Source organism: Mustelus asterias, unplaced genomic scaffold (genome assembly GCF_964213995.1).
Source record: "Mustelus asterias unplaced genomic scaffold, sMusAst1.hap1.1 HAP1_SCAFFOLD_229, whole genome shotgun sequence".
In the NCBI taxonomy this organism is placed as follows: domain Eukaryota; kingdom Metazoa; phylum Chordata; class Chondrichthyes; order Carcharhiniformes; family Triakidae; genus Mustelus; species Mustelus asterias.
In genome coordinates this window covers 45,001-72,016 of record NW_027590208.1, presented here as the reverse complement: position 1 = coordinate 72,016, position 27,016 = coordinate 45,001, and the positions used below count along the sequence as shown (strand labels likewise).

The window sequence follows — 27,016 nt, the reverse complement described above, 5'->3', positions numbered from 1 at the left end:
CTCTGGCAGTGCTGCGCTCCTCTGGCAGTGCTGCGCTCCTGTGGTACTGCACTGCCTTCACTGATGGTGCAGGAGTGTCAGGACTGGGTTTGAACCTTCCGACGCAGAGGTGAGGGCTGCGCGCTGAGACAGCGACACGGAGGCTGACAATAAGCCTGGTTTATGCCCCAAATAAACAATACCTGAGGGAATCCAGAGGCCCCGGGTTAATGCTCTGGGGGAGGGGGAGAGACACGGGTTCAAATCCCACCCCGAGCATCTGGTGGGAATTTAAACTCGATTAATAAACTCTGGAATTGAGAGCGAGTGTCGGGCACGGCGACCGTGACAATTGTCATCAACGTTTAAAAATATATTAATTAGTGGGATATGCGCGTCGCCGGCTGGTCCGGCATTTATTACCCGTCCCTCGTTACCCTTGGAGGGCAGTTGGGAGTCAACCACATTGCTGTGGCTCTGGAGTCACATGTAGGCCAGACCGGGGTAAGGACGGCAGATTTCCTTCCCTAAAGGGAACCAGATGGGTTTTTCCGACAATGGGTCATCAGTAGATTCTTAATTCCAGATACTTTTTAATTGAATTTAAATTCTCTGCCGTGGCCGGGATTCGAACCCGGGTCCCCAGAGCGTTACCTTGGGTCTCTGGATTACTAGTCCAGTGATAATACCCCTAGGCCACTGCCGAGTTGGGTGGCACGGTGGCACAGTGGTTAGCGCTGCTGCCTCACAGCGCCAGGGTCCAGGTTCGATTCCCGGCTTGGGGTCACTGTCCGTGTGGAGTCTGCACGTTCTCCCCGTGTCTGCGTGGGTTTCCTCCGGGTGCTCCGGTTTCCTCCCACAGTCCGAAAGACGTGCTGGTTAGGGTGCATCGGCTGTGCTAAATTCTCCCTCAGTGTACCCGAACAGGCGCCGGAGTGTGGCGACTAGGGGATTTTCACAGTGACTCCATTGCGGTGTTAATGTAAGGCGACTTGTGACACTAATAAATAAACTTTAAAACAAACCTCCCTGTTGCAAAAACCCATCTAGTTCACTCGAGTCATAGAGGTTTATAGCATGGAAACAGGCCCTTCGGCCCAACTTGTCCATGCTTCCAGTTTTTAACCCCTAAGCTAGTCCCAAATGCCCGCGTTTGGCCCATATCCCTCGAGACCCATCTTACCCATGTAGCTGTCTCAATGATTTTTAAAAGACTAAATTGTACCCGCCTCTACTACTGCCTCTGGCAGCTCGTTCCAGACACTCACCACCCTCTGTGTGAAAAAATTGCCCCTCTGGACCCTTTTGTATCTCTCCCCTCTCACCTTAAACCTATGCCCTCTAGTTTTAGACTCCCCTACCTTTGGGAAAAGATGTTGACTATCTCGCTGATCCATGCCCCTCATTATTTTATAGAAATGTCCTTTAGGGAAGGAAATCTGCCATCCTTACCCGGTCTGGCCTACATGTGACTCCAGAGCCCCTCCCACGCACACAAACACGGCAATGTGGTCGACTCTTAACTGCCCCCTGAGCGAGACACTCGGGGGCAATTAGGGATGGCAACAACAAATGCTGAGCCTCGCCCAGGGATTCCCCACGTCCCAGGCACCAAGTAAATGAAAAGTGCAACCTCTGCCGTTTCCACTGGTGGATAGTGCCCACGGACTGTGCTCCCCTTCCAAACTCCAGGCTTCAAAGCAGAGTCGGGGTGATGAACCAAGGGCGGGGGAGGCATGGTGGGTGCGTTCGGCATGGATCGAGCTTAAATGGATGGACTGGGTTTAGTAGGGGTTAAGGATGCATTCAGGTCCGAAGTCTGATGAGAGTTGGGTGGGGTATGAGTCCCCCATTTGGGGAATTTTCCAATAGATGTGGTGGAAGGCAATGGTGTGGAAAATCTACAGCTTATATTCCATTCACAGTGGAACCAGATGGGAAGGGGTTTGGGTCCATTGGGATTGTGTACATTGGGAGTGAATGGGAAGGGATTTGATCCATTGGGATTGTGCACAATGGGAGTGAATGGGAAGGGGTTTGGATCCATTGTGATTGTGGACAGTGGGAGTGAATGGGAAGGGGTTTGGATCCATTGTGATTGTGGACAGTGGGAGTGAATGGGAAGGGGTTTGGAGCCATTGGGATTGTGTACAATGGGAGTGAATGGGAAGGGGATTGGGATTGTGTACAATGGGAGTGAATGGGAAGGGGTTTGGGTCCATTGGGATTGTGTACAATGGGAGTGAATGGGAAGGGGCTTGGGTCCATTGGGATTGTGTACAATGGGAGTGAATGGGAAGGGGTTTGGGATTGGGATTGTGTACAATGGGAATGAATGGGAAGGGGTTTGGATCCATTGGGATTGTGTACAATGGGAGTGAACGGGAAGGGGTTTGGGTGCATTGGGAATGTGTACAATGGGAGTGAATGGGAAGGGGTTTGGATCCATTGGGATTGTGTACAGTGGGAGTGAATGGGAAGGGGTTTGGGTCCATTGAGATTATGTACAATGGGAGTGAATGGGAAGGGGTTTGGAGCCATTGGGATTGTGTACAATGGGAGTGAATGGGAAGGGGTTTGGGACCATTGGGATTGTGTACAATGGGAGTGAATGGGAAGGGGTTTGGGACCATTGGGACTGTGTACAATGGGAGTGAATGGGAAGGGATTTGGGACCATTGGGACTGTGTACAATGGGAGTGAATGGGAAGGGGTTTGGGTCCATTGGGACTGTGTACAATGGGAGTGAATGGGAAGCGGTTTGGGTCCATTGGGATTGTGTACAATGGGAGTGAATGGGAAGGGGTTTGGGATTGGGATTGTGTACAATGGGAGTGAATGGGAAGGGGTTTGGGTCCATTGGGATTGTGTACAGTGGAAGTGAATGGGAAGGGATTTGGGATTGGGATTGTGTACAATGGGAGTGAATGGGAAGGGGTTTGGGATTGGGATTGTGTACAATGGGAGTGAATGGGAAGGGGTTTTGATCCATTGGGATTGTGTACAATGGGAGTGAATGGGAAGGGGTTTGGATCCATTGGGATTGTGTACAATGGGAGTGAATGGGAAGGGTTTGGATCTATTGGGATTGTGTACAATGGGAGTGAATTGGAAGGGGTTTGGGTCAATTGGGATTGTGTACAATGGGAGTGAATGGGAAGGGGTTTGGGATTGGGATTGTGTACAGTGGGAGTGAATGGGAAGGGGATTGGGATTGTGTACAGTGGGAGTGAATGGGAAGGGGTTTGGGATTGGGATTGTGTACAATGGGAGTGAATGGGAAGGGGTTTGGATCCATTGGGATTGTGTACAATGGGAGTGAATGGGAAGGGGTTTGGATCCATTGGGATTGTGTACAATGGGAGCGAATGGGAAGGGGTTTGGGTCCATTGGGATTGTGTACAGTGGGAGTGAATGGGAAGAGGTTTGGGTCCATTGGGATTGTGTACAATGGGAGTGAATGGGAAGGGGTTTGATCCATTGGGATTGTGTCCAATGGGAGCGAATGGGAAGGGGTTTGGGTCCATTGGGATTGTATACAATGGGAGTGAATGGGAAGGGGTTTGGGTCCATTGGGATTGTGTACAATGGGAGTGAGTGGGAAGGGGTTTGGATCCATTGGGATTGTGTCCAATGGGAGTGAATGGGAAGGGGTTTGGGATTGGGATTGTGTACAATGGGAGTGAATGGGAAGGGGTTTGGGTCCATTGGGATTGTGTACAATGGGAGTGAATGGGAAGGGGTTTGGGTCCATTGGGATTGTGTACAATGGGAGTGAATGGGAAGGGGTTTGGGTCGATTGGGATTGTGTACAGTGGGAGTGAATGGGAAGGGGTTTGGGTCGATTGGGATTGTGTACAATGGGAGTGAATGGGAAGGGGTTTGGATCCGTTGGGATTCTAAACAGAGGGAATCTATCTGACAGAAATATGAGCATTTTTGGTCGTTCGATATTTTTTCTTTTTATCAATATGCAGTGATCGGCAGATTGGACTCCATGTTCTCCAAGGTTGATGAGTGTGGGGCCCAGTCTGAAGCCAGCTCCTGAGGTCTAGCCACCCGTGTGGCTACGTTTCTCTCTAACTCTGCCTTGCTCTTACTCTGCAGATGAGAGATGTACAAAACGAACATCTGACACGCTTCATCGGGGCCAGTATCGAGCCCCCGAACATCTGCATCATTACAGAGTACTGTCCCCGAGGGAGCTTACAGGTATGAGACCCAAGGGAGGAATCTTCCACTCGGAAGCCTAGGTTTGGTGGTGGGCAGGGAAGTGAGAGTGATGTCTACTGGGGAACGGGGTGGGGGCAATGGGGGCAGGGATGGGTGGGGGAGATCTCGTGCTGTTCCGCTCATTGCATATGCAACTGAAACCTTGCCAGGTCGGCTGTCTGAGTTGCAGCAACTTCCAAAGAGAACGGCACGGTGGCATAGCGGTTAGCACTGCTGCCTCACAGCGCCAGGGACCCGGGTTCGATTCCCGGCTTGGGTCACTGTCTGTGCGGAGTCTGCACATTCTCCCCGTGTCTGCGTGGGTTTCGCCCGGGTGCTCCGGTTTCCTCCGAAAGACGTGCTGGTTAGGGTGCATTGGCCGTGCTAAATTCTCCCTCAATGTACTCGAACAGGAGTGTGGCGACTGGGGGATTTTCACGGTAACTTCATCGCAGTGTTAATGTAAGCCTACTTGTGACACAAATAAATAAACTAAATCTGACCTCTTTGACCAAACGTTTTGGTCACCTATCACAGAAATCATAGAACGCCTGCAGTGCAGAAGGAGGCCATTTGGCCCATTGAGTCTACACCGATTATAATCCCATCCAGGCCCGACCCCCGTAACCCCACTTATTTACCCTAGCTAGTCCCCCTGACACTAAATGGCAATTTAGCACGGCCAATCCACCGAACCTGCACATCTTTGGACACAAAGGGACAATTTAGCATGGCCAATCCACCTAACCTACACATCTTTGAACACTAAAGGGCAACTTAGCATGGCCGATCCACCTAACCTACACATCTTTGGACACAAAGGGGCAATTTAGCACGGCCAATCCATCGAACCTACGCATCTTTGGACACAAAGGGGCAATTTAGCACGGCCAATCCCCCTAACCTACACATCTTTGGACACTAAGGGGCAATTTAGCACGGCCAATCCATCTAACCTACACATCTTTGGACACTAAGGGACAATTTAGCATGGCTAATCCACCTAACCCGCACATCTTTGGACACTAAGGGGCAATTTAGCATGGCCAATCCACCTAACCTGCACATCTTTGAACACTAAAGGGCAACTTAGCATGGCCGATCCACCTAACCTACACATCTTTGGACACTAAGGGGCAATTTAGCACGGCCAATCCTCCTAACCTGCACATCTTTGGACTGTGGGAAGAAACCGGAGCACCCGGAGGAAACCCACGCAGACACGGGGAGAATGTACAAACTCCACACAGACAGTGACCCGAGCCGGGAATCGAACAATAATAAATAAACTTTAATCTGGATCCCAAGGTGAGATCTTCAAAGGTGAAGTTTGGAAACCCACATGTGAGTTCCAGTGAGGTTGACAGTGCCACAGAGGTCTGGGTGGGTTCTTGCAAAATCCATGGAATCCATTCTGGTGGCATTTGGCATTTATTGTGTTGTGTGGTGCGCTGGGTCACAGTTGGCTCCTTGACTCGTGTGTTCCTCATACTCTATCTCCTCATGATTGCTATCTCTTTGTCATCTCTTTTCAGGACATCTTGGAGAATGAGAGCATCACCCTGGACTGGATGTTTCGATACTCACTAATCAATGATATTGTTAAGGTATTGTGGAAGTTAAAATGCTCAGGTTAAAAAAAAGCCATGCCTTCTCCGTGAGAAGGTTATCAGTTGCAGACCTCGAAGGGAGTCTGTCTGTTTTAGACTAATCTTCTCTTGCCTTGCCCTCAAAACATTCTGTTTTTTGATCTTCACTGGAGGGTGAACAAGACCAGATTTCTTCCGTAACAAACACCAAAGGCGAGATATGGGGATATGCTATGCAAAGTTAGATGGGTACGATGGGTATAGAGGGATATGGGCCAAATTGGGATGAGCTTAGGGGTTCTAAAAAAAAAGGGCGGCATGGACAAGTTGGGCCGAAGGGCCTGTTTCCATGCTGTAAACCTCTATGACTCTAAATGAAGGATCGGCAGAAGTCAATTTTTCATCGAATGAGGAAGGGCGAAGAGCCAGGATTTAATTGGAGAATCTGTATGTCAATGAAAGATCTGAAAGATCTCTTGTTCCTGATTCGCTGCAATTGACTATAACTATAAGGTCAGACCCACTCCAGCCATTTCAAAGGAGGCCGGGGTGGGGGGAGTTCTTCTTGCTCACAAGTAATTAAAGACCTTGCACTGGATCCATGGTGTCCACCGCTGTTTGCCTTAAGAGTCGACTGAGTGTGCCTAAGGCTGCTGGTACCCAAGGATCTCTGACAGTGAGGCCCCGATGACGTGCCCCCCCATAAACGCTCAATGCGGCTGAGCGAAATCTGCAGGATGCTGGGTAATGAGGTCCATGAAGACTGAGCGCCATCGAAAAACGGAGGTCTTAGCCACCTAACCCGCACATCTTTAGACACTAAGGGGCAATTTAGCACGGCCAATCCACCTAACCTGCACATCTTTGGACACTAAGGGGCAATTTAGCATGGCCAATCCACCTAACCTACACATCTTTGGACACTAAGGGGCAATTTAGCATGGCCAATCCACCTAACCCGCACATCTTTAGACACTAAGGGGCAATTTAGCACGGCCAATCCACCTAGCCCGCACATCTTTGGACACTAAGGGGCAATTTAGCATGGCCAATCCACCTAACCTACACATCTTTGGACACTAAGGGGCAATTTAGCATGGCCAATCCACCTAACCTACACATCTTTAGACACTAAGGGGCAATTTAGCATGGCCAATCCACCTAACCCGCACATCTTTAGACACTAAGGGGCAATTTAGCATGGCCAATCCACCTAACCTGCACATCTTTGGACACTAAGGGGCAATTTAGCATAGCCAATCCATCTAACTGCACATCTTTAGACACGAAGGGGCAATTTAGCAGGGCCAATCCCCCTAACCTACACATCTTTGGACACTAAGGGGCAATTTAGCATGGCCAATCCACCTAACCCGCACATCTTTGGACACTAAGGGGCAATTTAGCATGGCTAGTCCCCCTAACCTGCACATCTTTGGACACTAAAAGGCAACTTAGCTTGGCCAATCCACTTAACCGGCACATCTTTAGACACTAAGGGGCAATTTAGCATGGCCAATCCACCTAGCCCGCACATCTTTGGACACTAAGGGGCAATTTAGCATGGCCAATCCACCTAACCCGCACATCTTTGGACACTAAGGGGCAATTTAGCATGGCCAATCCACCTAACCTACACATCTTTGGACACTGAGGGGCAATTTAGCATGGCCAATCCCCCTAACCTGTACATCTTTGGCCACTAAGGGGCAATTTAGCATGGCCAATCCACCTAACCTGCACATCTTTGGCCACTAAGGGGCAATTTAGCATGGCCAATCCACTTAACCCGCACATCTTTGGCCACTAAGGGGCAATTTAGCATGGCCAATCCCCCTAACCTACACATCTTTGGCCACTAAGGGGCAATTTAGCATGGCCAATCCACCTAACCTGCACATCTTTGGCCACTAAGGGGCAATTTAGCATGGCCAATCCACCTAACCTGCACATCTTTGGACACTAAGGGGCAATTTAGCATGGCCAATCCACCTAACCTGCACATCTTTGGCCACTAAGGGGCAATTTAGCATGGCCAATCCACTTAACCCGCACATCTTTGGCCACTAAGGGGCAATTTAGCATGGCCAATCCCCCTAACCAGAGTACAGAGGGTAGAGCACTAGCCTCAGAAGGAGAGACAGCACAGAGCGAGAGAGGGAGGAATGGTGGGGGGGGGTGGAAGCCCCAGCACCGCCCCCTCGCTTGGGTGTTGAGTGAGATGGCTGCGAGGGAGGTATGTTGACTTGTTTCTGCTCTGTGCGTAAGCATGCTTGGGACTGATTGATTCTGTTACCCTCTCCGCCTGCCTGATTCCTCCGTCTCTCCCACCTCCTCCTCCCAGGGCATGGCATTTTTGCACAACAGTGTGATCGGTTGCCACGGAAACCTCAAGTCCTCCAACTGTGTGGTAGACAGTCGATTTGTCCTGAAGATCACCGATTACGGGCTGACCAGTTTCAGATCCTCCTCACATTCAGAAGACCAGCACCTTATGTATGCAAGTGCGTCACTAAACTACCCGCGTTCAATTATTATTCAGCTTGCTCACAGGGGGGGCGGACGGGGTGAATAAAGGATTCCGTATCATTGCCCATCGCATTCGCCCTTAACTCTTCGCTTGCCATCAAACTGAGGAGACTGACCATGTGCTCGAAAACCCAGTATGGGAATTGTGGAGAAAATTGTTCACCCAGAGAGTGGGGAGAATGTGGGACTCGCTCCCACGGGGGGAGTGGGGGAGAATGTGGGACTCGCTCCCACGGGGGGAGTGGGGGAGAATGTGGGACTCGCTCCCAGGGGGGTGGGGGAGAATGTGGGACTTGCTCCCAGGGGGAGTGGGGGAGAATGTGGGACTCACTCCCATGGCGGGAGTGGGGGAGAATGTGGGACTCACTCCCACGGGGGAGTGGGGGGGGGGAATGTGGGACTCGCTCCCACGGGGGGAGTGGGGGGGGGGAATGTGGGACTCGCTCCCACAGGGGGGAGTGGGGGAGAATGTGGGACTCGGTCCCACGGGGGGAGTGGGGGAGAATGTGGGACTCGCACCCACGGGGGGAGTGGGGGAGAATGTGGGACTCGGTCCCACGGGGGGAGTGGGGGAAGAATGTGGGACTCGCTCCCAAGGGGGGAGTGGGGGAGAATGTGGGACTCGGTCCCACGGGGGGAGTGGGGGAAGAATGTGGGACTCGCTCCCAGGGGGAGTGGGGGAGAGTGCGGGACTTGCTCCCACGGGGAGAGTGGGGGGGAATGTGGGACTCGCTCCCACGGGGGTGTGAGGGGAGAATGTGGGACTCGCTCCCACGGGGGGAGTGGGGGAGAATGTGGGACTCACTCCCACGGGGGGAGTGGGGGGAGAATGTGTGACTCGCTCCCAAGGGGGGAGTGGGGGAGAATGTGGGACTCGCTCCCACGGGGAATAGGGGAGAATGTGGGATTCGCTCCCACGGGGGGAGTGGGGTTGACTGTGGGACTCGCTCCCACGGGGGAGTGGGGGGAGAATGTGGGACTCGCTCCCACGGGAGGAGTGGGAGAGAATTTGGGACTCGCTCCCACGGGGGGAGTGGGGGGAGAATGTGGGATTCGCTCCCACGGGGGGAGTGGGGTTGACTGTGGGACTCGCTCCCACGGGGGAGTGGGGGGAGAATGTGGGACTCGCTCCTACGGGGGAGTGGGAGAGAATTTGGGACTCGCTCCCACGGGGGGAGTGGGGGGAGAATGTGGGACTCGCTCCCACGGGGGAGTGGGGGGAGAATGTGGGACCTGCTCCCACGGGGAGTGGGGGAGAAAGTAGGAGGGTGCAGACAGCCTTCCCAAGGGGTTTTATCCGTGAACTGTTTTCCCGCTTCCCGTGACAGAGAAACTGTGGACTGCCCCGGAGATTCTGAGGATGGAGAGTCCCTCGACTGGAACTCAGAAGGGGGATGTGTACAGCTTTGGAATCATCCTGCAAGAGATAGCACTGCGGAACGGACCCTTCTACATGGAGGGACAAGATCTCAGTCCCAAGGGTAAGGCCGTGTTAACGATGTGGTTACTGAGAGGCGCCCTAAGCGTAGAATCGCGGCTTTGGAATGGGGTAGCGAGGGGACCCCCTGTCGGATGAGCTGTGAGCCGTCCGGGGAAAAGGCATAATTCGCCACACTGCCAGTTGGGCCAAATGAAGCAGAAACAGTCGGCCAATTCTGCGATTCTGTTTTTATTCCTTCCTGGGACATGGGCGTCGCTGGCTGGTCCAGCATTTATTGCCCATCCCTAGTTGCCCCTTGGAGGGCAGTTGAGAGTCAACCACATTGCTGTGGCTCTGGAGTCACATGTAGGCCAGACCGGGGTAAGGACGGCAGATTTCCTTCCTTAAAGGGAACCAGATGGGTTTTTCCGACAATGGGTCATCAGTAGATTCTTAATCTCAGATATTTTTTTTAATTGAATTCAAATTCCACCATCTGCCGTGGCGGGATTCGAACCCGGGTCTCCAGAACATCAGCTGAGTTCCTGGATGAATAGTCGAGCGATAATACGACTAGACCATCGCATACCCTTGAACCGAATGTCTCGCTCGGGCCATTTCAGGTTGTAAAAGTTTGGTTTAATTTGATTTGATTTATTATTGTCACATGTATCGGGATACAGTGAAAAGTATTGTTTCTTGCGCGCTATACAGACAAAGCATACCGTTCATAGAGAAGGAAAGGAGAGGGTGCAGAATGTAGCGTTACAGTCATAGCTAGGGTGTAGAGAAAGATCAACTTAATGCGAGGTAGATCCATTCATAAGTCTGACAGCAGCAGGGAAGAAGCTGTTCTTGAGTCGGTTGGTACGTGACCTCAGACTTTTGTATCTTTTTCCCGACGGAAGAAGGTGGAAGAGGTCCGGGGTGCGTGGGGTCCTTAATTATGCCGGCTGCTTTTCCCGAGGCAGCGGGAAGTGTAGACAGAGTCAATGGATGGGAGGCTGGTTTGTGTGATGGTTTGGGCTGCATTCACAACCTTTGTAGTTGCTTGTGGTCTTGGGCAGAGCAGGAGCCAACCCAGATTGGTTTTTACGACAATCGACAATGGTTTCAGGGTCCAGCATTATTGCGGCACAGTGGTTCGCTTTGCTGCATCACAGCGCCAGGGACCCGGGTTCCGTTCCGGCCTCTGGTCACTGTCAGTGCGGAGTCTGCACGTTCTCCCCGTGTCTGCGTGGGTTTCCTCCGGGTGCTCCGGTTTCCTCCCACAGTCCAAAGATGTGTAGGTTAGGTGGATTGGCCATGCTAAATTGCCCCTTAGTGTCCAAAGATGTGTAGGTTAGGTGGATTGGCCATGCTAAATTGCCCCTTAGTGTCCAAAGATGTGCAGGTTAGGTGGATTGGCCATGCTAAATTGCCCCTTAGTGTCCAAAGATGTGTAGGTTAGGTGGATTGGCCATGCTAAATTGCCCCTTAGTGTCCAAAGATGTGCAGGTTAGGTGGATTGGCCATGCTAAATTGCCCCTTAGTGTCCAAAGATGTGCAGGTTAGGTGGATTGGCCATGCTAAATTGTCCCTTAGTGTCAGGGGGACGGGCAGGGTTAATACGTGGGATTACGGGGATAGGGTCTGGGTGGGATTGGGGTCCGTGGAGACTCGGATGGGCTGAATGGGATTGTATGAAATAAGTAGACGTATCTGCCCAATCCCCTGTTCTTGCCGTATACGCCGGGTGATGCTGGGAATGCCTCACTTTGACTGAGAGGCTGCATTGCCCCTTTGAGAGGGAAACAGTAGCAATTTAAAATATAAAAACACATCTGACAGCTAAATAAGATAAGATAGCAGCAAGCAGAAAGAATAAAATACTGTGTCTCTGGAGGAAAAGGAACCTCACCAAAGCAATACAAATAAATCGTCAATCATTGCAGAAAATGGGTTTGGAAATGAGTTGAGGTAGAAATTACTTTCCTTTTGTTTTATGGTTGAATTTTTTTTGCACTCACAGCACCCTGGCACTCCCCTCACCCTGGGGGAGGAGCCATCCAAGAGATGGTACGGGTCCCACACCCACTGACTCTCACTGGGGTACGGGTCCCACACCCACTGACTCTCACTGGGGTACGGGTCCGACACCCACTGACTCTCACTGGGGTACGGGTCCGACACCCACTGACTCTCACTGGGGCACGGGACCCACACACACTGACTCTCACTGGGGTACGGGTCCCACACCCACTGACTCTCACTGGGGTACGGGTCCGACACCCACTGACTCTCACTGGGGCACGGGACCCACACACACTGACTCTCACTGGGGTACGGGTTCCACACACACTGACTCTCACTGGGGTACGGGTTCCACACCCACTGACTCTCACTGGGGTACGGGTTCCACACACACTGACTCTCACTGGGGTATGGGTCCCACACCCACTGACTCTCACTGGGGTACGGGTCCCACACACACTGACTCTCACTGGGGTACGGGTTCCACACCCACTGACTCTCACTGGGGTACGGGTTCCACACACACTGACTCTCACTGGGGTACGGGTTCCACACACACTGACTCTGGGGTACGGGTCCCACACACACTGACTCTCACTGGGGTACGGGTTCCACACACACTGACTCTCACTGGGGTACGGGTTCCACACACACTGACTCTGGGGTACGGGTCCCACACAAACTGACCCTCACTGGGGTACGGGTCCCACACACACTGACTCTCACTGGGGTACGGGTTCCACACACACTGACTCTCACTGGGGTACGGGTTCCACACACACTGACTCTGGGGTACGGGTCCCACACAAACTGACCCTCACTGGGCTACAGGTTCCACACACACTGACTCTCACTGGGGTACGGGTTCCACACCCACTGACTCTCACTGGGATACGGGTCCCACAAACACTGACTCTCACTTGGCTACGGGTCCCACACACACTGACTCTCACTGGGGTCGGGTTCCACACACACTGACTCTCACTGGGGTACGGGTCCCACACACACTGACTCTCACTGGGGTATGGGTTCCACACACACTGACTCTCACTGGGGTACGGGTTCCACACCCACTGACTCTCACTGGGATACGGGTCCCACAAACACTGACTCTCACTTGGCTACGGGTCCCACACACACTGACTCTCACTGGGGTCGGGTTCCACACACACTGACTCTCACTGGGGTACGGGTCCCACACACACTGACTCTCACTGGGGTACGGCTCCCACACACACTGACTCTCACTGGGGTACGGGTCCCACACACACTGACTCTCACTGGGGTACGGGTTTCACACACACTGACTCTCACTGGGGTACGGGTTCCACACACACTGACTCTCACTGGAGTACGGGTTCCACACACACTGACTCTCACTGGGGTACGGGTCCCACACACACTGACTCTCACTGGGGTAGGGGTTCCACACACACTGACTCTCACTGGGGTACGGGTTCCACACACACTGACTCTCACTGGGGTACGGGTTCCACACACACTGACTCTCACTGGAGTACGGGTTCCACACACACTGACTCTCACTGGGGTACGGGTCCCACACACACTGACTCTCACTGGGGTAGGGGTTCCACACACACTGACTCTCACTGGGGTACGGGTCCCACACACACTGACTCTCACTGGGGTACGGGTTCCACACACACTGACTCTCACTGGGGCACGCGTCCCACACACACTGACTCTCACTGGGGTATGGGTCCCACACACACTGACTCTCACTGGGGCACGGGTCCCACACACACTGACTCTCACTGGGGTACGGGTTCCACACACACTGACTCTCACTGGGGTACGGGTTCCACACACACTGACTCTCACTGGGGTACGGGTCCCACACACACTGACTCTCACTGGGGTACGGGTTCCACACACATTGACTCTCACTGGGGTACGGGTCCCACACACACTGACTCTCACTGGGGTACGGGTCCCACACACACTGACTCTCACTGGTTTGGGTTGAAGATGTTTGATCTGTTTTCCCTCTCTATCAGAGATCGTTGAGAAGGTGAAGAGTGTGCAGTGGCCGCACTTTCGGCCGAGCACGGGCCCCAGCTGTCAGGTGGAGGAGGTGAGTGCGCTCATGAACCGCTGCTGGTCTGAGGAGATCCTGGAGAGACCTGACTTCAACCAGATCAAGATCCTCCTTCGCAAGTTCAACAGGTGGGTCCTGGCAGCGGGGGGGCGAGGGAGCCTGGCTTCATCCACAGCCCGTGCCCTCTGACCCAACTCCAAACCTCTTCCTTACCCACTCACCTATTTTAGGAATATTTATGCAACGTCCAAGACCGAGGATGCGCAGTCCAATCCAAAATTCTCACTTTCAGTATCGGTGAGTGGGTCACGCAGGCAAGGCTGCCAATCATGAGTGCTGAGGGAGCGCCGCACTGTGGGAGTGTCAGTGCTGAGGGAGCGCCGCACTGTGGGAGGGTCAGTGCTGAGGGAGCGCCGCACTGGCGGAGGGTCAGTGCTGAGGGAGCGCCGCACTGTCGGGGAGGGTCAGTGCTGAGGGAGCGCCGCACTGTGGGAGGGTCAGTGCTGAGGGAGCGCCGCACTGTGGGAGGGTCAGTGCTGAGGGAGCGCCGCACTGTGGGAGGGTCAGTGCTGAGGGAGCACCGCACTGTGGGAGGGTCAGTGCCAAGGGAGCGCCGCACTGTGGGAGGGTCAGTGCTGAGGGAGCGCCGCACTGTGGGAGGGTCAGTGCTGAGGGAGCGCCGCACTGTGGGAGGGTCAGTGCTGAGGGAGCGCCGCACTGTGGGAGGGTCGGTGCTGAGGGAGCGCCGCACTGTGGGAGGGTCGGTGCTGAGGGAGCGCCGCACTGTGGGAGGGTCAGTGCTGAGGGAGCGCCGCACTGTGGGAGGGTCGGTGCTGAGGGAGCGCCGCACTGTCGGGGAGGGTCAGTGCTGAGGGAGCGCCGCACTGTCGGGGAGGGTCAGTGCTGAGGGAGCGCCGCACTGTCGGGGAGGGTCAGTGCCAAGGGAGCGCCGCACTGTGGGAGGGTCGGTGCCAAGGGAGCGCCGCACTGTGGGAGGGTCGGTGCCAAGGGAGCGCCGCACTGTGGGAGGGTCAGTGCCAAGGGAGCGCCGCACTGTGGGAGGGTCGGTGCTGAGGGAGCGCCGCACTGTGGGAGGGTCAGTGCTGAGGGAGCGCCGCACTGTGGGAGGGTCAGTGCCAAGGGAGCGCCGCACTGTGGGAGGGTCAGTGCCAAGGGAGTGCCGCACTGTGGGAGGGTCAGTGCTGAGGGAGCGCCGCACTGTGGGAGGGTCAGTGCTGAGGGAGCGCCGCACTGTGGGAGGGTCAGTGCTGAGGGAGCGCCGCACTGTGGGAGGGTCAGTGCTGAGGGAGCGCCGCACTGTGGGAGGGTCAGTGCTGAGGGAGCGCCGCACTGTGGGAGGGTCAGTGCTGAGGGAGCGCCGCACTGTCTGGGAGGGTCAGTGCTGAGGGAGCGCCGCACTGTCGGGGAGGGTCAGTGCTGAGGGAGCGCCGCACTGTCGGGGAGGGTCAGTGCCAAGGGAGCGCCGCACTGTGGGAGGGTCGGTGCCAAGGGAGCGCCGCACTGTGGGAGGGTCGGTGCCAAGGGATCGCCGCACTGTGGGAGGGTCAGTGCCAAGGGAGCGCCGCACTGTGGGAGGGTCGGTGCTGAGGGAGCGCCGCACTGTGGGAGGGTCAGTGCTGAGGGAGCGCCGCACTGTGGGAGGGTCAGTGCCAAGGGGGCGCCGCACTGTGGGAGGGTCAGTGCCAAGGGAGTGCCGCACTGTGGGAGGGTCAGTGCTGAGGGAGCGCCGCACTGTGGGAGGGTCGGTGGTGAGAGAGCGCCGCACTGTGGGAGGGTCGGTGCTGAGGGAGCGCCGCACTGTGGGAGGGTCAGTGCCAAGGGAGCGCCGCACTGTGGGAGGGTCAGTGCTGAGGGAGCGCCGCACTGTGGGAGGGTCAGTGCCAAGGGAGCGCCGCACTGTGGGAGGGTCGGTGCTGAGGGAGCGCCGCACTGTGGGAGGGTCGGTGCTGAGGGAGCGCCGCACTGTGGGAGGGTCGGTGCTGAGGGAGCGCCGCATTGTGGGAGGGTCGGTGCTGAGGGAGTGCCGCACTGTGGGAGGGTCGGTGCTGAGGGAGCGCCGCACTGTCGGGGAGGGTCAGTGCCAAGGGAGCGCCGCACTGTGGGAGGGTCAGTGCTGAGGGAGCGCCGCACTTTGGGAGGGTCAGTGCTGAGGGAGCGCCCGCACTGTGGGAGGGTCAGTGCTGAGGGAGCGCCGCACTGTGGGAGGGTCAGTGCTGAGGGAGCGCGGCACTGTGGGATTGTCAGTGCTGAGGGAGCGCCGCACTGTGGGAGGGTCAGTGCTGAGGGAGCGCCGCACTGTGGGAGGGCCAGTGCTGAGGGAGTGCCGCACTGTGGGAGGGTCAGTGCTGAGGGAGCGCCGCACTGTGGGAGGGTCAGTGCTGAGGGAGCGCTGCACTGTGGGAGGGTCAGTGCTGAGGGAGCGCCGCACTGTGGGAGGGTCAGTGCTGAGGGAGCGCCGCACTGTGGGAGGGTCGGTGCTGAGGGAGCACCGCACTGTGGGAGGGTCAGTGCTGAGGGAGCGCCGCACTGTGGGAGGGTCGGTGCTGAGGGAGCACCGCACTGTGGGAGGGTCAGTGCTGAGGGAGTGCCGCACTGTGGGAGGGTCGGTGCTGAGGGAGTGCCGCACTGTGGGAGGGTCGGTGCTGAGGGTGCGCCGCACTGTGGGAGGGTCAGTGCTGAGGGAGGGCCGCACTGTGGGAGGGTCAGTGCTGAGGGAGCGCCGCACTGTGGGCGGGTCAGTGCTGAGGGAGCGCCGCACTGTGGGAGGGTCAGTGCTGAGGGAGCGCCGCACTGTGGGAGGGTCGGTGCTGAGGGAGCACCGCACTGTGGGAGGGTCAGTGCTGAGGGAGCGCCGCACTGTGGGAGGGTCGGTGCTGAGGGAGCACCGCACTGTGGGAGGGTCAGTGCTGAGGGAGTGCCGCACTGTGGGAGGGTCAGTGCTGAGGGAGCGCCGCACTGTGGGAGGGTCAGTGCTGAGGGAGCGCCGCACTGTGGGCGGGTCAGTGCTGAGGGAGCACCACACTGTGGGAGGGTCAGTGCTGAGGGAGGGCCGCACTGTGGGAGGGTCAGTGCTGAGGGAGCGCCGCACTGTGGGCGGGTCAGTGCTGAGGGAGCGCCGCACTGTGGGAGGGTCAGTGCCAAGGGAGCGCCGCACTGTGGGAGGGTCGGTGCTGAGGGAGCGCCGCACTGTGGGAGGGTCGGTGCTGAGGGAGCGCCGCACTGTGGGAGGGTCAGTGCTGAGGGAGCGCCGCATTGTGGGAGGGTCGGTGCTGAGGGAGTGCCGCACTGTGGGAGGGTCGGTGCTGAGGGAGCGCCGCACTGTCGGGGAGGGTCAGTGCCAAGGGAGCGCCGCACTGTGGGAGGGTCAGTGCTGAGGGAGCGCCGCACTTTAGGAGGGTCAGTGCTGAGGGAGCGCCCGCACTGTGGGAGGGTCAGTGCTGAGGGAGCGCCGCACTGTGGGAGGGTCAGTGCTGAGGGAGCGCGGCACTGTGGGATTGTCAGTGCTGAGGGAGCGCCGCACTGTGGGAGGGTCAGTGCTGAGGGAGCGCCGCACTGTGGGAGGGCCAGTGCTGAGGGAGTGCCGCACTGTGGGAGGGTCAGTGCTGAGGGAGCGCCGCACTGTGGGAGGGTCAGTGCTGAGGGAGCGCTGCACTGTGGGAGGGTCAGTGCTGAGGGAGCGCCGCACTGTGGGAGGGTCAGTGCTGAGGGAGCGCCGCACTGTGGGAGGGTCGGTGCTGAGGGAGCACCGCACTGTGGGAGGGTCAGTGCTGAGGGAGCGCCGCACTGTGGGAGGGTCGGTGCTGAGGGAGCGCCGCACTGTGGGAGGGTCGGTGCTGAGGGAGCACCGCACTGTGGGAGGGTCAGTGCTGAGGGAGCGCCGCACTGTGGGAGGGTCGGTGCTGAGGGAGCACCGCACTGTGGGAGGGTCAGTGCTGAGGGAGTGCCGCACTGTGGGAGGGTCGGTGCTGAGGGAGTGCCGCACTGTGGGAGGGTCGGTGCTGAGGGTGCGCCGCACTGTGGGAGGGTCAGTGCTGAGGGAGGGCCGCACTGTGGGAGGGTCAGTGCTGAGGGAGCGCCGCACTGTGGGCGGGTCAGTGCTGAGGGAGCGCCGCACTGTGGGAGGGTCAGTGCTGAGGGAGCGCCGCACTGTGGGAGGGTCGGTGCTGAGGGAGCACCGCACTGTGGGAGGGTCAGTGCTGAGGGAGCGCCGCACTGTGGGAGGGTCGGTGCTGAGGGAGCACCGCACTGTGGGAGGGTCAGTGCTGAGGGAGTGCCGCACTGTGGGAGGGTCAGTGCTGAGGGAGCGCCGCACTGTGGGAGGGTCAGTGCTGAGGGAGCGCCGCACTGTGGGCGGGTCAGTGCTGAGGGAGCGCCGCACTGTGGGAGGGTCAGTGCTGAGGGAGCGCCGCACTGTGTGCGGGTCAGTGCTGAGGGAGGGCCGCACTGTCGAAAGATCCAAATCCCGAGGTGTCCTTATCTAAAAAGGCCTCTCAACCTCATTCTTGGAGTGTCTGTTTGCCCCTCAGTCCCTCAGTATGTACAGCTTTCTGGGAGAGAGTTCCAGACTCCCATTGCCCTCCGTGTGAGGAAGTGCTTCCTGACATTACCCCCTGAACTGCCTGGATCTCATCTTATTGTCCCTCCCGTTCTGGACTCTTCACCCCGGGAAGAGTTTCTCTGTATCCACCCTATCGATTTACTGAATCTTACTAAACTCTTGGATTATATCACTCTCTTCATCTCCCACACTCCAGGGAACACAAGTCTCCCCTGCGAGACCCCTCTGTCCTCGGAATTCAGCCCTTTCAGCCATCCTGTTCCCCTGAATCTGTGCAACACCTGCTCCGAGGTCACTGTATCCTTCCTGATCCGCAGAGCCCAGAGCCACACTTACTCCACGTGGCTACTGACCACGGTGAGCACTGGTCAAGGTGGGCACTGACCATGGTGAGCACTGGTCAAGGTGGGCACTGACCACGGTGAGCACTGGTCAAGGTGGGTACTAACCATGGTGGGCACTGGTCAAGGTGGTTAATGGCCAAGGTGGGCACTGGTCAAGGTGGTTAATAGCCAAGGTGGGCACTGGTCAAGTGGGTTAATGGCCAAGGTGGACACTGGTCAAGGTGGGTAATGGCCAAGATGGGTGCTGGTCAAGGTGGATACTGGTCAAGGTGGGCGCTGATCAATGTGGGCACTGACCAGGGTGGGACTGACCAAGGTGGTATTGACCACAGTGGGCATCGGTCAAGGTGGGCACTGGTCAAGGTGGGCACTGGTCAAGGTAGGACTGACCACGGTTGGTACTGGCCAAGGTGGGTACTGGCCAAGGTGGGACTGACCAAGGTGGTACTGACCACAGTGGGTACTGGTCAATGTGGACACTGGTCAAGGTGGGCACTGGTCCAGCTGGTCACTGGCCAAGGTGGGTACTTGCCAAGGTGGGTGCTGGCCAAAGTGGGACTGACCAAGGTGGTACAGACCACAGTGGGTACCGGTCAAGGTGGACACTGGTCAAGGTGGGCACTGTTAAGGTGGGCACTGGCCAATGTGTGCACTGGTCAAGGTGGGCACTGGCCAAGGTGGGTACTGGCCAAGGTGGGCACTGGCCAAGGTGGACACTGGTCAAGGTGAGCACTGTTAAGGTGGGCACTGGCCAATGTGTGCACCGGTCAAGGTGGGCACTGGTCAAGGTAGGACTGACCACGGTGGGCACTGGCCAAGGTGGGCACTGGCCAAGGTGGGCACTGGCCAAGGTGGGTACTGGCCAAGGTGGGACTGACCAAGGTGGTACAGACCATAGTGGGTACCGGTCAATGTGGACACTGGTCAAGGTAGGCATTGGTCAAGGTGGGTAATGACAAAGGTGGGCACTGGTCAAGGTGGGCACTGGTCAAGGTGGGCACTGGTCAAGGTGATCACTGGTCAATGTGCATAATGGCCAAAATGGGTACTGGCCAAGGTGGGCAATGGCCACAGTGGGACTGACCAAGATGGGCACTGGTCAAGGTGGGCACTGACCAAGGCTCGGTGACCCTGCAGTGTCACTTGCTGTGCCCTGTATCTCTGGCCGCCCTGGTAAAGGAGAATGATCTGTCCACCTTTCCACTGTGGTTTTTCTGCTGGTCCACTCGGTTTATCAAACCACCCGCTCACCTGAACCACCACAGCCCCCTTCACCCTTCCTGACTCCTCACTGTCTCCCTTGGCTCCTGAACACATCACCTCACACTCCTCACACTGACCTCAGTCTGCCTCCGTTCTGTCCACTCCCGCCTCTCTTTCCCTATCCCCTCGCTCACCTCCTGCTCCCACCTCGCTGTTTCCTACCTCAGTAGGGTCCGCAGTCCTCCACACGTCACCCTCCGCCTTCCCTCCATCTGAGTCACCGGGTGAAGAGTGGCATCTCCAGGGCAGAGCCACGGCCGTGGGGAGAGTGGGCAGCGGCCTCATTCCCTGTGCCCCCTCTCCAGTCGGGCTGACCCTGCCCTGCCTTCCTGTCTCTGACTGTTTCCCCCTCCCTGATCTGCCCACCTCAGGGAGAACAGCTCGAACATTCTGGACAACCTGCTGTCGAGAATGGAACAGTACGCCAACAACCTGGAGGAGCTGGTTGAGGACCGGACGCAGGCTTACCTGGAGGAGAAGCGTAAGGCTGAGGCCTTGCTCTACCAGATCCTGCCGCAGTGAGTAGCCAGTTCGCCCCCTCGACACCAGCCATTGATTAATTTATTATTTCATGGGATATTAATTACTATTATAATCCAGGTTGGAAACTCCAAGGCGGTTTATGAAGTCACTTTGAATTTGCTCGGATAAGCATTAGATCTTTAGCTTCAGGTATTCTCTCTGGAACCTGTGTTAAACATTGCCAGGGGAAGTAGTGGAAGCAGATATCATAGAATCATAGAAACCCTACAGTGCAGAAGGAGGCCATTCGGCCCATCGAGTCTGCACCGACCACAATCCCACCCAGGCCTTACCCCCATATCCCTACATATTTACCCGCTAATCCCTCTAACCTACGCATCTCAGGACTCTAGGGGGCAATTTTTAGCATGGCCAATCAACCTAACCCGCACATCTTTGGACTGTGGGAGGAAACCGGAGCACCCGGAGGGAACCCTCACAGACACAAGATATGATAGTGACTTTTAAGGGGGTGTCTTGACAAATACATGAATAGGATGGGAATAGAGGGATATGGTCCCCGGAAGGGTAGGGGGTTTTAGTTCAGTCGGGGCAGCACGGTCGGTGCAGGCTTGGAGGGCCGAAGGGCCTGTTCCTGTGCTGTAATTTTCTTTGTTCTTTGTATGATCGATTTAGATTTATTATTGTCACATGTATTGGGGTACAATGAAAAGTATTGTTTCTTGTGCGCTATACAGACAAAGCATACCGTTCATAGAGTACATAGATTTGATTTATTGTCACATGTATTAATATACAACAAAAAGTATTGTTTCTTGCACGCTATACAGACAAAGCATACCATTCATAGAGTACATAGATTTGATTTATTATTGTCACATGTATTAATATACAACAAAAAGTATTGTTTCTTGCACGCTATACAGACAAAGCATACCATTCATAGAGTACATAGATTTGATTTATTATTGTCACATGTATTAATATACAACAAAAAGTATTGTTTCTTGCGCGCTATACAGACAAAGCATACTGTTCATAGAGTACAGAGGGGAGAAGGAAAAGGATTTGATTTGATTTATTATTGTCACATGTATTAACATACAGTGAAAAGTATTGTTTCTTGCGCGCTATACAGACAAAGCATACTGTTCATAGAGAAGGAAACGCAAGAGTGCAGAATGTAGTGTTATAGTCATAGCTAGGGTGTAGAGAAAGATCAACTTAATGCGAGGTAGGTCCATTCAAAAGTCTGACGGCAGCAGGGAAGAAGCTGTTCTTGAGTCGGTTGGTACGTGACCTCAGACTTTTGTATCTTTCTCCCGACGGAAGAAGGTGGAAGAGAGAATGTCCGGGGTGTGTGGGGATCCTTAATTATGCTGGCTGCTTTTCCCGAGGCAGCGGGAGGTGTAGACAGAGTCAATGGACGGGAGGCTGGTTTGCGTGATGGATTGGGCTACATTCACGACCTTTTGTAGTTCCTTGCGGTCTTGGGCAGAGCAGGAGCCCAGACCAAGCTGTGATACAACCAGAAAGAATGCTTTCTATGGTGCATCTGTAAAAGTTGGTGAGAGTCGTAGCTGACATGCCAAATTTCCTTAGTCTTCTGAGAAAGTAGAGGCGTTGGTGGGCTTTCTTAACTATAGTGTTGGCATGGGGGGGACCAGGACAGGTTGTTGGTGATCTGGACACCTTAATACTTGATTCAAATGACCCACTAGGGAGCTTTTATCAAACAAAGCTTATTTACAAAAACAGTTAACATATAGAAAGAAAATTATCAAGAAGGGGCGGCACGGTAGCACAGTGGTTAGCACTGCTGCTTCACAGCTCCAGGGACCTGGGTTCGATTCCCGGCTTGGGTCACTGTCTGTGTGGAGTTTGCACATTCTCCTCGTGTCTGCGTGGGTTTCCTCCGGGTGCTCCGGTTTCCTCCCACAGTCCAAAGATGTGCGGGTTAGGTTGATTGGCCATGCTAAAATTGCCCCTTAGTGTCCTAAAATGCGTAGATTAGAGGGATTAGCAGGTAAAATATATGGGGGTAGGGCCTGGGTGGGATTGTGGTCGGTGCAGACTCGATGGGCCAAATGGCCTCTTTCTGCACTGTAGGGTTTCTATGATTCTATGATTCTATGAACATTTACCAATTACAAACAGGCAAAAAAAAACAACCAATTGATATTGTATAAACCTTAACAGCTAACAGTACTGTTCCAACCAAACAAACCTTCTTACAAACATACACCTGGTCCCAGGCTTAGCACAGAAAGCAAGTATGTTCACACGATGCTCTGTCACACCTGCAGTGGATTCGTCCTCTGAATGGAGAATTGAAACTCTGACTCCCCCGTCATGGAGCTCCCAGCCCCACCTCGAGATAGAGATAGAGCCACTGCTTTTCCCTAAAGTTTATTTATTTACTTGCCACAAGGCGGCTCACAGTCACACTGCAATGAAGTCAGTGTGAAATTCCCCTAGTCGCCACAGTCCGGCACCTGTTCGGGTACACTGAGGAAGAATTTAGTACGGCCAATAAGACCGTAAGACATAGGAGCAGAATGAGGCCACTCGGCCCATCGAGTCTGCTCCCCCATTCAATCATGGCTGATATTTTTCTCATCCCCATTCTCCTGCCTTTTCCCCATAACCCCTGATACCCTTATTAATCAAGAACCTATCTATCTCTGTCTTAAAGACACTCAATGACCTGGCCTCCACAGCCTTCTGCGGCAAAGAGTTCCACAGATTCACCACTCCCTGGCTGAAGAAATTCCTCCTCATCTCTGTTTTAAAGGATCGTCCCTTTAGCCTGAGGTTGTGCCTCTGGTTCTCGTTTTTCCTATTAGTGGAAACTTCCTCTCCACGTCCACTCTATCCAGGCCTCGCAGTATCCTGTAAGTTTCAATAAGATCCCCCCCCTCATCCTTCTAAACTCCAACGAGTACAGACCCAGAGTCCTCAACCGTTCCTCATACAACAAGCTCTTCATTCCAGGTTCTTGTGAACCTCCTCTGGACCCTTTCCAAGACCAGCACATCCTTCCTTAGATACGGGACCCAAAACTGCTCACAATACTCCAAATGGGGTCTGACCAGAGCCTTATACAGCCTCAGAAGTCCATCCCTGCTCTTGTATTCTAGCCCTCTCGACATGAATGCTAACATTGCATTTGCCTTCCTAACTGCCGACTGAACCTGCACGTTAACCTTCAGAGAATCTTGAACAATGACTCCCAAGTCCCTTTGTGTTTCTGATTTCCGAAGCATTTCCCCATTTAGAAAATAGTCTCTGCCTCCATTCCTCCTTCCAAAGTGCATAACCTCACACTTTTCCACATTGTATTCCATCTGCCACTCCTTTGCCCACTCTCCGAACCTGTCCAAGTCCTTCCGCAGCCCCCCTGTGCACCTAACCAGCACGTCTTTCAGACTGTGGGAGGAAACCCACGGAGACACGGGGAGAACGTGCAGACTCCACACAGACAGTGACGCAAGGCCGGGAATCGAACTCTGGTCCCTGGCGCTGTGAGGCAGCAGTGCTAACCCACTGTGCCACCCTCTAGCCCCTCGCCCCTAGCTAGCAAACTACCAGCAGGAACATTTTCACTCCACTGAGGTAAGAAAGTCTGCTTCCAACATAGTCAGCAGAATTTCCAATACCCGTGAGAGAGAGAGGGAGAGAGACACCACACCACTCTTTGCAGTCTGGAATCCAACAACGTCTGACTAAAACTGAACATAACTCTGGATTTCCTCATGAAGAAAAGAGAAACTGTCAACAACAGTCACATATCAACAATTCAAAAAAGGTCGTAAACTCCAGGAGAGCGCATTAGGCCCCGATTAAAAATGAACAAAAAGCCTATTATATGACTTTATCAACAATAAAAGGACATCGGCTCAGACACTGGCACGGTGGCACAGTGGGTTAGCACTGCTGCCTCACAGCGCCAGGGACCCGGGTTCGATTCCCAGCCTAAATTGTCCCTTAGTGTCCAAAGATGTGCAGGTTAGGTGGATTGGCCATGCTAAATTGCCCCTCAGTGTCCAAAGATGTGCGGGTTAGGGGGATTGGCCGTGCTAAAAAATTGCCCCTTAGTGTCCAAAGATGTGCGGGTTAGGTGGATTGGCCATGCTAAATTGCCCCTTAGTGTCCAAAGATGTGCGGGTTAGGTGGATTGGCCATGCTAAATTGCCCCTTAGTGTCCAAAGATATGCAGGTTAGGTGGATTGGCCATGCTAAATTGCCCCTTAGTGTTCAAAGATGTGCAGGTTAGGTGGATTGGCCATGCTAAATTGTCCCTTAGTGTCCAAAGATGTGCACGTTAGGTGGATTGGCCATGCTAAAAAATTGCCCCTTAGTGTCCAAAGATGTGCGGGTTAGGTGGATTGGCCATGCTAAATTGCCCCTTAGTGTCCAAAGATATGCAGGTTAGGTGGATTGGCCATGCTAAATTGCCCCTTAGTGTCCAAAGATATGCAGGTTAGGTGGATTGGCCATGCTAAATTGCCCCTTAGTGTTCAAAGATGTGCAGGTTAGGTGGATTGGCCATGCTAAAAAATTGCCCCTCAGTGTCCAAAGATGTGCGGGTTAGGTGGATTGGCCATGCTAAATTGCCCCTTAGTGTCCAAAGATATGCAGGTTAGGTGGATTGGCCGTGCTAAATTGCCCCTTAGTGTCCAAAGATGTGCGGGTTAGGTGGATTGGCCATGCTAAATTGCCCCTTAGTGTTCAAAGATGTGCAGGTTAGGTGGATTGGCCATGCTAAATTGCCCCTTAGTCTCCAAAGATGTGCAGGTTAGGTGGATTGGCCATGCTAAAAAATTGCCCCTTCGTGTCAGGGGGGACTATCTAGGCTAAATGCATGGGGTTACGGGGATCGGGCCTTGGCGGGATTGTGATTGGTGCAGATTCGATGGGCCGAGTGGCCTCCTTTTGCACTGTAGGGATTCAATGATTCTATGAGAGAGTGAGAGGGACGGAGAGGTTTGGGGAGGGAATTCCGGAGCTGAGGTTCCCCCGCCCCCCCCGGGAAGCTGAAGGCACGGCTGCCAAACGATGAGGTGACGAGCTGACCTTTCCTCTCCAGCTCGGTGGCAGAGCAGCTGAAGCGAGGGGAGACGGTCCAGGCCGAAGCCTTTGACAGCGTCACCATCTACTTTAGCGATATCGTGGGCTTCACGGCGATGTCTGCGGAGAGCACCCCAATGCAGGTACGCAGCCCGTCGGCGGGACATGGGGGGGGCCGTGGGAGCGTGACGCCCAACACTGCCGCCATCGCGAACCTCAGAACGCAACATCCCGCCGTGTTTCCTCAGAATTAACTCTTCAAATACAGACAATAAACACACAACAAAACTCACTCCAACTTATCAGTCAAGGGAAGGGTTGAGTAAAGAAACTTCATTACTCCAAACCTGGGGCCTCGCCCTAGGCCGCTCCCCGCTCAACACAATTCCAAACAGGTTCTTATTTATCGTGAGTCAGCTGATCATCACATCCTTCTGGGATTGGTTCCAAGGTTCACTGGGTCAGCTGACTCTTACAGCTTGTTACCATTGGTCACATTCCATCCAATGCAAAGTTGTCGCCGGTCACATTCGCCGGACCCCGGGCGGTCAAGGGTCCAGCAGGTTGGGGGAGGGGACTGGAGTCACGTGGACCCCCTGACCGGGTACGGATGGGTGACAGGTTTCCTTCCCCCAGGGAGAGTGAGGGGATCCACTGGGGGTTTGAGGCCCGGTCCTGGATCGAGACCCCCACCCCGGCGCCTGCCCCTGCCAGGACCCCCCCATCCACACGCACACCTTCAGGCTCCCACTCCCACCCCCCACCCACCATTCCTCACCTCCCCTCGCCCTGGTTCCTCCTCCCCCAACCCCTCTCCCTCCCCCCCCCACTTCCCCCACCCTCACTTCCCCCTTCCCCACCCCATCTCCCTCCCCCACCCTCACTTCCCCCTTCCCCACCCCATCTCCCTCCCCCACCCTCACTTTCCCCTTCCCCACCCCATCTCCCTCCTCCTCCCCCACTTCCCCCACCCCCTCTCCCCCCTTCCCCACCCCATCTCCCTCCTCCTCCCCCACTTCCCCCACCCCCTCTCCCCCCTTCCCCACCCCCTCTCCCCCTTCCCCACCCTCACTTCCCCCTTCCCCCCCCCTCCCCCCTTTCCCCCCTCCCCCACCCCCCTTTCCCCCCTCCCCCACCCCCCTTTCCCCCCTCCCCCACCCCCTCTCCCCCCTCCCCCACCCCCTCTCCCCCCTCCCCCACCCCCTTTCCCCCCTCCCCCACCCCCTCTCCCCCACCCCCTCTCCCCCACCCCCTCTCCCCCCTTCCCCACCCCCTCTCCCCCTTCCCCACCCTCACTTCCCCCTTCCCCCCCCTCCCCCCTTTCCCCCCTCCCCCACCCCCTCTCCCCCCTCCCCCACCCCCTCTCCCCCACCCCCTCTCCCCCTCCCCCACCCCCTCTCCCCCCTCCCCCACCCCCTCTCCCCCCTCCCCCACCCCCTCTCCCTCTGCCACTCGGCCCGGTTGGCACTGTGAATC

At 55.4% G+C, this 27,016-nt stretch overlaps 1 protein-coding gene across 1 annotated transcript in view; it reads left to right on the top strand.

The window, feature by feature from the left end:
* The window catches only part of LOC144485834 (atrial natriuretic peptide receptor 1-like), an 89,097-nt gene that overhangs the window by 44,630 nt on the left and 17,451 nt on the right, over window positions 1-27,016 (top strand). Inside the window, exons 11-17 of the mRNA XM_078203907.1 lie at window positions 4,087-4,191; window positions 5,727-5,798; window positions 8,125-8,284; window positions 9,638-9,790; window positions 13,761-13,929; window positions 20,359-20,505; window positions 25,560-25,683. Of these exons, the coding sequence (XP_078060033.1) occupies window positions 4,087-4,191; window positions 5,727-5,798; window positions 8,125-8,284; window positions 9,638-9,790; window positions 13,761-13,929; window positions 20,359-20,505; window positions 25,560-25,683 (930 nt within the window). The remainder of the gene's footprint in view (window positions 1-4,086; window positions 4,192-5,726; window positions 5,799-8,124; window positions 8,285-9,637; window positions 9,791-13,760; window positions 13,930-20,358; window positions 20,506-25,559; window positions 25,684-27,016) is intronic.